This window comes from Bidens hawaiensis, unplaced genomic scaffold, assembly GCF_021521415.1.
Source record: "Bidens hawaiensis isolate Kalapana, Puna unplaced genomic scaffold, B.hawaiensis_p1.1 tig00007125_1, whole genome shotgun sequence".
Taxonomy (NCBI): domain Eukaryota; kingdom Viridiplantae; phylum Streptophyta; class Magnoliopsida; order Asterales; family Asteraceae; genus Bidens; species Bidens hawaiensis.
This window is the reverse complement of record NW_027491489.1, coordinates 1009801-1019875: the sequence shown is the minus strand read 5'-3', so window position 1 is coordinate 1019875 and position 10075 is coordinate 1009801. Positions and strand designations below refer to the sequence as shown.

General features: G+C 40.3%; 2 protein-coding genes and 1 long non-coding RNA gene across 3 annotated transcripts; all 3 read left to right on the top strand.

Moving 5' to 3' along the window:
• The first annotated feature begins 1254 nt into the window (after window positions 1-1254).
• LOC143634564 (putative F-box protein At3g16210) lies at window positions 1255-2313 on the top strand. The gene has a single exon (XM_077102603.1). It carries the CDS (start codon window positions 1255-1257, stop codon window positions 2311-2313), a length of 1059 nt encoding a protein of 352 aa, XP_076958718.1.
• Window positions 2314-5750: 3437 nt separating this feature from the next.
• Window positions 5751-7760, top strand: LOC143634563 (uncharacterized). Its single transcript, XM_077102602.1, has one exon. It carries the CDS (start codon window positions 5751-5753, stop codon window positions 7758-7760), a length of 2010 nt encoding a protein of 669 aa, XP_076958717.1.
• A 580-nt stretch (window positions 7761-8340) lies between these two features.
• On the top strand, window positions 8341-8814 carry LOC143634553 (uncharacterized). The gene is made up of 3 exons (XR_013153878.1): window positions 8341-8498; window positions 8573-8620; window positions 8690-8814. It is a non-coding gene; the product is annotated as an uncharacterized LOC143634553 (long non-coding RNA).
• The last annotated feature ends 1261 nt before the right edge of the window (window positions 8815-10075 follow it).

Below are 10075 nucleotides of genomic sequence, written 5' to 3'. Positions count from 1 at the left end.
TGCCCGTCTGTTTATTTAGAATATAAGCAAGCTAATTATGAAAGAATACTTTTTTCCCAAATTATAGTTAGCTGATGTATAAACGATTTCAAATATGGTGTATCAAAATGAAACGGTTCAACATATGAACGGGTAAAATTACGGGAAAACGAAATTCAACAGGTCAAAATACGTTGCATTAAAACGAAACGCGCCGACTTATGTCATCTTAACCTGAAATGGGGCAAACTCTGGTGTACTAAACAGGTCAGACCATAGTCAATTAAATCCCGGGTGACTTATTATCAACGGTCGCAACACTTGAGCTCGTGCGACCCTCGACCATCTTTTTATATAATCCAAACTCACGTTAAAATCCCGACTGGCTTAGTATGAACAGCCGCAACCTTTTTATCAGCTTTTTCATAAACTGCTTATAAAGAATAAGAGTCGTAACTAGGGGTGCAAACGGAAATAAACAAACCTGCTCGTCATGATCTAAAATCACAATAATTGAATACATTGATGGCTTGGATTGTTCAAACCTGTAACATTATAAACTAATTTCATAATTAATTAAATGAAATTTCTTTGACTATTTGGTGGATATAAAAAAACTGATGTTATATTGTTATATCATGTTGGCATGTATTTTTGTTTTTTTAGGTACAGGTTTTTGTGACAATTGCTGAATTGAAGGTTCCAATCAAGCCGGCTGTTACAAGGACCGTAAACCGACCAATTGAATATTACCTTCCTACATCACTGTGCAATCAAGCTCCATTAAATCAATTGAACAACCTATTAATAAGCAATTGAATGCTATTCAAAGGCAAAAATGAATTGACATAAGGACTCATTGCCACACCTCTCCTATAAGTATGGCAAGTGTTTGCAGTCAGGTTCCACCCCAAACAGTCACGTCCCCCCCCCCCCCCCCCAGTATCTCACAAAAGCAGGTATGTTTTCATTCTCTCCTATTTCTTTTTAAGTATTCGGTTAAATTGCACGTATGGTGTTGACTTGAAATAACGCTAGCCTCAACTCAGCATACGATTTGATTGTTTTTTAGTTAACCAGTTATAATGTTACACATTTCATTTTTAAATTGGGTTTAATTGGTGGATTATTAGTTTTATTTTTCTTAGGTTTTCATTGCTCCCTTCATACTTTCTTTCACCAACACACCAACCACTGTTATATCCCATGCTTGTTCCCCTTTTGTTCTTCATAAGTGATATCTCTATGTGCACAGTTATAGGGACCCATCTGACCATGCCAGACCTAACAACTGAGCTGATTGTCTTTTGCATACTGTCTTGCCTCTCGGCAAAAGATGTTGCTACCTGTAAGAGTGTGTGCAAGCAATGGCATGCGCTACTATCAACGCCGGAGTTTGAAATGGCGCACTGCTCCCGTTCGTCGCTTCCAGATAATCAACGAACATTGTTAGCTCGTGATTCTGACTGCGCAATTTACATAATGGACTTTGAAACTGCAGAGTATGCGCTACAGACTATCATACCATACCCATTCGAACACGGCGTTACAAATGTAGCTATGCTAGGGCATTTGGATGGTTTGCTATGTGTTTGTTTACGTGACACCAAAGAGTTGGTTCTTTGGAACCCGACGACTGCTGCATACAAATGCTTAGCCAACACTGATGGCCAAGGGTTGTATGAAGACATTACAGATGCGGTTGGCTTTTACAGTGTCCCGTCTAACGACTATAAGGTACTGCATCTAAAACGACAATTCGGCGTCCTTTCAGCCCACATTTACTCTAGGCATTCCGGAAGTTGGAGAAACTTACACTTCCAATGCGATAACGAATACGCAAAGTGTGATTACTATTGGTCACCTGGAACTGTATGTGGCAACAACTTGTACTTCACGGTTTGCGAGTGCTGGGTTGTTGGTAGAAATGTGGTTATTGGGTTTGATACGATAACGGAGCAGGTGATCGAGATACCCTTCCCTTCAGTACCACCATCAGGAATTTTCCAAGCCATTTTGTCAACCGTCCATAATTCCCTTCATATGCTTCTTGCAACTGGCATGCAAGACATGACACTGCAACTCTGGTCACTAGAAGGGGAACACTGGGTCCAAAAAATCTCATGTCCACCAATCCCTCCAATACCCTTATCAGTGTGGGTAAACATTACACACTACATGACAACTGGAAGGTGGTTTGTTATGAGCGGTGCAAGGAAGCTTTATGAATTCCCGGATGACATCAACCCCTTAACCCGTTTCTACCCAGTGAGTTGGTTTCGCGGACATATGGGAGCGGTGTTTGTACATACGATTATCTCACCAGCTATTTGATTTGCATCTGTTGCCTCCTGTCAGTGGTTTACATCACGTTAATTTATTAGGCTATTACATGTTACCATGAAACACATGTCACCCTTTAATGTCACTTTCATTTAATAAACATGATATTCATAAAACTTTACTGTCATGTATGTCATTTTTATAACCTTTACCTGTTTTGCTTCTTGTTAATCTTTGTTTTTAATCTACACATGATAGTTATATCTTTTGTGTTTTTCCCGACCCTGGATTTGGTGGATACATATATGCAAATTCAAACATCGATTGACTGCAATGTCACATGATAGCACACTATTATATTCAAACAAGACACTTGAAGCACCAAACGAAGTAAAATGATTACAAGTCAACTACATACTAATAAATTCCATCTATGCTTAATGAGAAACAAAATAACAAACACAGATGGAATTTATTAGTATGTTGTTGACTTGTAATCATATTACTCATCATTTTACTTCGTTTGGTGCTTCAAGTGTCTTTTTCCATACTATCCTATTAAAAACATGATCCTCGTGTGAATTGGTAGTCCACTTTGAAGTTTAACAATATCGTAAATGTAATTTTGTAGGTTTTATAAAACTTCGCCATCTGACCACGACCCAGATCAGGACACACGGAACAACTCAAAATGAGTAGCCAGTATAAAAGAGATAACCCTGACCCAAACCATGCACGTGAGTTACGTAGTCAGCGTAACAAGAGATATCGGGCTTCACTTAAGTTGAGGAACCAATTGAGCCCCACTGGAGTGGCCGGAACAAGTGGACCATCAACGCCCCTGGTTACTCCAAGCCAAATGGATGCCCCAACACTAGAACAACAAGGTTAGTACTTCCTTAACAACTTTTAATAATCACTTTATACTAAGGTTGCTTGTGCTAACCACACCCAACTGTTTAGGTGACCAGCAACCAACACAACCACTCCAGTGTCAGCAGCAATGTGTTAGTCATGAACCACGAGAAGAATCGATTACCTACACCACCCATCCAGCCACCTACCCTGACAACGCAACTAAGGATGCAACGTCAACATCTGCCTCAACTAACATTGTGAATCAAATCCAAACGACAGTTATTGCTAAAGGTTATTTTCCACATATCAACAATACATGCAATGAACTTAACCAGAGCTAACTTTTAACTCACTTTACAGGGATTGCCAGCGGCGCATTAATGACCATGACAAACACAAACGGCGACCCCTACAACTTTGTGTATGATGGTATACCCGTAGCCTATCGTCTACTAAAGGACAGAAGTCCTTGCCACCACTGTGGCGCGAAGCTTCTACAGTTTGAGTTCCCAACATTTTGTTGCATGAATGGGAAAACGGTGTTGGTAGACACGTTGATACCTCCGGAACTACACACGTTATTCACCTCCCAAGATGACGTTGGCAAGGTTTTTAGGGAAAACATCCGAGCTTACAACACAAACTTTGCTTTCGCATCAATGGGCGTGTCGTTAGATGAGACGGTGAACAACATGAGATCTGGCGTGTACACCTTCCGTGCACATAAGGGAATATACCACCACGTTGACCAATTGGTTTCCCGTGATGGAACACCCAGGTACTTACAGCTGTATTTCTATGACTCTGACACGGAGCTTTGCCATCGGCTCGAATGGCCAAATCTAGATCGCACAATCACGGAAATGCTGACACATGCCCTTTCTGAGAATCCATACGCCCTGACTTTTCGAAGGCTTGCAGAGTTGGGTCCCCTTGACAATTACAGGGTCACTTTAAATGCTTCAGTAGAGCTGGACGAGCGTGTTTACAACCGTCCCACGACATCAGAGGTAGCTGGTATTTGGGTAGAAGGAAATGACAACATAACGGCTTTTAACAGAAGCATCGTCGTCTATGGCAGGTCTGACTATAAACAAACAATTCAACCTCATTTCGGTTGCTACGACCCACTGTCGTACCCCCTATTCTTCCCAAATGGAGAGTCGGGATGGCATCCGCGCATACCCTGTCATGGAATAGCCCTTACGGAAACACCCACCAATGTAGGCCACCTGTATGACGACACAGAAGGTACACAAATGTCCTCCCACACCCACACACAACGAAACATCTATTGCTTATAAAATACCATATACTGACTTTTTACATTATGTTACGCAGAAGCACCAGAAAACGGCAATAGGAACACAGTTACTATGAGAGAATACTACTACAAATTCCAGATCCGTCCAGGTGAAAACGCCATCCTGCTCGGTGGCAGATTGACGCAACAGTTTACAGTGGACGTATACATCAAATTGGAGACGTCACGTTAACAATTCTGTCAACACAACCAAACACGAATAAGAGCCGATTTGTACCAAGGAATTGTTGATTGCGTCAATGCTGGGGACGTGCGCCCAACCCAGGTGGGCAAGCGAATTGTGCTACCCGCGTCTTTCATCGGTGGACCTCGAGACATGCGTTGCAGGTTCCTCGATGCAATGACATTGGTACAAGACGACGGAAAACCTGATATTTTCCTCACCATGACATGTAACCCACACTGGCCAGAAATAAGTGACAACTTAAAACCAGGACAGACTGCACAAGACTGTCCAGACCTAGCTTCCCGTGTGTTTTGTGCTAAACTCGAGGATCTTAAAGAACAACTTTTCAAAAAACACATCCTCGGTGCAGTCAAGGACCATGTCCACGTAATCGAATTCCAAAAGCGTGGCCTACCGCATGCACATTTTCTACTTGTAATGTATCCACACCACAAAATCCATACCCCAGACCAATATGACACATTTGTCTGTGCCGAAATCCCTCACCCACAAACGCATCCTATCTTACATAACCTTGTGGTAGCACATATGATGCATGGACCCTGTGGCCACCTAAGAGTAACCAGCCCCCTGCATGCAAGGTGAGAAAAAAAACATGTTGGTTTCGTTACCCAAAATAGTTTAACGAAAACACAACCAAAGGGGAGGACGCGTATCCATTGTATAGACGAAGGGACACGGGGATGTAGGTAACCGTTAGAAACTGCACGCTGGACAACAGATGGGTTGTCCCGTATAATCCAAAACTCCTGATGATGTTCAACTCCCATATAAATGTTGAAATCTGCTCAAGTATCAAATCAGTTAAATACCTATACAAATACGTGTATAAAGGACACGACAAACAAGTTATACAAGTAGACCCAGATGCCCATGACACCGTGATCAATGAAATCAAACGCTATCAAGACACCCGGTACGTCTCTGCCCCCGAAGCATTGTGGCGTACATTTTCCTTCCCACTTTCCCAGATCCACCCACCAGTTTTAGCGTTGCAATTGCACCTACCGAATAATCACATGGTCAGGTTTACGACCAATGACATAATGTCTGACGTCGTCGAACGAGAGAGGGGGAAAAACAATGCTCACAGCCTTTTTTGAGAAAAACCAATCGGACATGTCGTCAAGGGCATATTTGTACAGAGATTTCCCAAAGTTCTTCACATGGAATGGTAGATTAGGGCATTGGAATCGTCGTACAAGAAAGACACAAAGAGGGCGAATTGTATCAGCAAACCCAGCAGAAGGTGAACGCTACTACTTAAGGCTGCTTCTTACACATGTACGGGGCCCTACCTCGTTCGAAGACCTTCGCACTGTTAACGGTGTCCAACAAACAACGTTTCGCAAAGCGGTTCTTGAAATGGGATTAATCGATGACGACACAACCCTCTCACAGTGCCTAGAAGAAGCGGCTGTATTCAAATTTCCAAAGGCCCTACGACGATTATTTGCAATCATTCTGAAATTCTGCCGGCCAGGAGATGTCCGTCAACTATGGACGACCCACTATGACAACTTGTCTGAAGACCACCACCGAAACTCCCAAAACCACTCTCACATTCAGGATATGGTTGTAAACGAAATTGGTGAGTTCTTGCATTCAATGGGGAAAACACTGCAAGACTTTGACCTACCACGCATTGCGCAACCGAGGAACTTCCAAACAACCGTACAACATGAAATACAAGAAGAGTACGATATAGTTGTAGACCCGTCGCACCTCCAGATACAACACTCCCTCAAATCAGACCAGAAATACGTGTTCGACAAAATTATGACCCACGTCAACAATGATCTGCCTGGGGTATTCTTCGTCGACGACCCTGGTGGAACTGGGAAAACTTTCTTATACAAGGCATTGCTTGCCGAAGTTCGGTCACGCAGCCTGCTGGCACTTGCGACAGCCTCCTCGGGCGCCGCAGCAAATAACATGCCAGGTGGACGAACCGCACATTCAAGATTCAACATCCCAATTCAGTTAGATACCAACTCCACATGCAACATACCCATCCAAACGGGAACCGCTGCGATAATCAGATTAGCTAGACTAATCATATGGGATGAGGCGTCCATGGCCAAACGACAATCGATAGAAGCCCTACACCGCACAATGCAAGACATTATGGGCAGCACCCTCCCATTCGGTGGAAAATTAATGCTAATGGGTGGTGATTTCAGGCAGGTGTTACCAGTCGTTAAGCGTGGCACGAGAGCACAGATCGTAGATGCTAGCTTCCGAATGTCGCCTTTGTGGTCGTCAACAGAGAAACTTCGTCTTTCTATAAATATGAGAGCACTTAATGATCCATGGTTTTCAGAATTCCTTTTACGAGTCGGCGACGGAACTGAAGAAACCACAAACGGCAACTTCATTAAAATCCCCGATGCCATGACCATACCATTCACCACAAATGATAATTCTATCAGAGACCTAATCAACATCATCTACCCCTCACTTGACAGCAACACACACTCCCCAGACTACATTAGCTCCAGAGCAATCTTAACAACCCGAAATGACAGTGTCAACGAGGTTAACGATTACATGATCAACATTTTCAATGGTGATGAGCGCGTCTACTATAGTTTTGATACAACTGAAGATGACCACCACAACCTATACCCAGTTGAATTCTTAAACTCACTAACTGTTGGTGGATTACCCCCACATAAGTTGCGCTTGAAAATAGGATGCCCAGTTATCTTGTTACGAAACTTGAACCCATCTGATGGGCTATGCAATGGCACAAGACTGGTCTGTAAGGGATTCCAACCAAATGCGATTGACGCTGAAATAGCTGTAGGCGAGCATGTGGGCAAAAGAGTTCTCCTCCCAAGAATCCCTCTAAGCCTCTCAGAGGAGGACATGTTTCCCTTCAAGCTAATAAGAAGACAATTCCCAATTAGACTAAGCTTTTCCATGACGATAAACAAAGCCCAGGGTCAAACCATTCCCATGTCGGTATTTACCTACCAGAACCGGTGTTCTGTCATGGTCAGCTATACGTGGCTTTGTCAAGAGGCACATCAATGGAAAACACGAAAGTCTTGGTGCACCCATCCAAAAAAATCAAAGCAGGAGGCGTTTTCACCAATAACGTTGTTTATCGAGAGATCCTCCTAGACCAATGACACGTGAACACATACTACCGCCATGTATGAATACTTTCTAACTTTATTTTAATAATTTTTTTATGTTTATTTATATATGTGTTAATAAATTGCATATATTTTGCAGCAACAAACACCTACATATTAAATAAAAGAGGGGATTTCACATTTATTGTTGATTCAAACATCTAGACTCATCTTTAACTTAATTTTAAGTTTCGTGTTTTTATAACTTTGGGTTTTATATATACCAAAACAATATACAGTATATATATTTCCTATGCATGTTGGTGGTATACTATTACTTCATAGGGAAGTAATTAATTTATTTCATCTTATTTTTTTAGCCATAACAGAAACTAATGGATCTTCAAGGTATGACACTTTTTAAGGGTGTTTTATTCGTATAGGAAATACTAGATATGGATAGAATACTTGAATTTATGTATCTCAAATGGTTCAAATTATAACCTTTTAGATAAAACTGTAACGAGTCAAATGGGTTGAAAGTTGGCCAAATTCTATTATCTCACATTTCAAATGGACATTTTTTAACATTTATACTTCTTTTTGGTGTATGATGATGTGATAGCATGGCATCAGTTTTTGGGGGATGCATTGCGACAGTTCTGTTGCAGGTATAGCAATGGGTATGGTTCTAGACACGGACGAATTTGGGGGAGACGGGTCTCCACTTATTTTATCTGACATAACTGAATCACAGGAGGCTTATGGATATATGGACTTTAAGGTAAATTATATTTTTAAAAAATGGTTTTTGAGTTATCATAACGGTTATGAAATTACTTAACTTTAATGATGTAGGTGGCTGGGAATGATGATGGAGTAACACCATTTCAAATGGATATAAAGGTTATTTATTCTCTCTTTCTTGAATTTGGGTTGTTTTATATCTTTACAATCTGGTTTTTTACATTATAGGTAGGTGGAATTACTTTGACAATATTGAAGCAGGCTTTACTGCAAACAAAATAAGGGCGAAAGCGTATTCTTGGTAAATATCAAACGCATAATGTCAACGTATCTTTAAATACATACACATATATTAATAATTGGTTACTTGTGAAGGTTAAACCTGATAAACTTAACCTTATAATTGGTTATGGGGTAAAAAGGTCAACATTATTATTGAAGACACTGGCGTCAAGTCTATCGACACTCAAGATAATGGAATATTCTAACGGGTTAGACTATAAGCATCAAAGAAAAAAATGTTTATGCATCTGCTTTAGTGTGTTTTAGTTTACAGATTGTAGGGAGATGACATATACGTAAATACTAATGTGCAAAGTGTGCTTACATTGAATAACCATTCGCACGCGAGATCCATTTACTTGACATTTCAGTGGAATTATTTATTTATTTATTAAATTACTTTTTGACCTCCTTGGGTATCTATTTTGTTGATTCGTTAGTAAAAAACGCAAATGTTAGACTCACCACTCGGTATATTGAAAGTGTGTTTTTGGAAATTATGGACATAAAAAAATATACACATTTAATGTAAAGGTCATAACATACAACCCGACACGAAAATGAATAAGACATGTTTATAACTTGTTGCTTAAAAAAACACGTTAAGCAGTAACATCTGTCTTGTAATTACATTTAACCATAAAATCCGGATAAGATATTACACTACAATAACATTCAACGGTTCACAAAATGAAAACTATGATAACGGAAACCAAATTTATATCACTAGTCTTGTAATCTAAAGTGTTTTGGTCACTTAAACTCTACACAACCTACTAGCAGTTGCATATCTCAACAAACAACATCCAGGGAAAGCTGTGGATATACACACACACACCTTTTATATTCTCCAATATTATCGAACGGATTAATCAACAAATATAATACTTACAACATAAAAATTATTATTATTTATATAATTGTTATTCTTCCATTGCTATACAAACAATCCCACAAAGTTCTCCTATCATAAATCACCAAATTGAATCCCCTACTTTATCATTCAATTGCCAATTAAAGCCGATTTCATTTACATGGACATAGTGGTTATTTTACATCTTTAACAACGACATAGTGGTCATTTTATACCTTTAACACACTTTGTTTATTAGCTTACTAATAAAAGCTTACTAATATATCTATTTTTATTGGTACATTTTTGGGTGTTTGCAAACAAAGGGTATTTTCGGTATCTTCTCAAAACATGCCAAACTTGGGTCCTCCGAAGCTGAGTTTTAGACCAATGGTCTGGATGCAAAAATAGAAATGGGTGGTTGATGGTCAAACCATTTTTGGGTTGAAGGTTGAAACAAATCATCCTCCATACCAAGT

Bases quoted from the DNA above. Each gene is read 5' to 3' on its own strand.
- LOC143634564 (XM_077102603.1), top strand. From the start codon at position 1,255: ATGCCAGACCTAACAACTGAGCTGATTGTCTTTTGCATACTGTCTTGC.
- LOC143634563 (XM_077102602.1), top strand. From the start codon at position 5,751: ATGTCGTCAAGGGCATATTTGTACAGAGATTTCCCAAAGTTCTTCACA.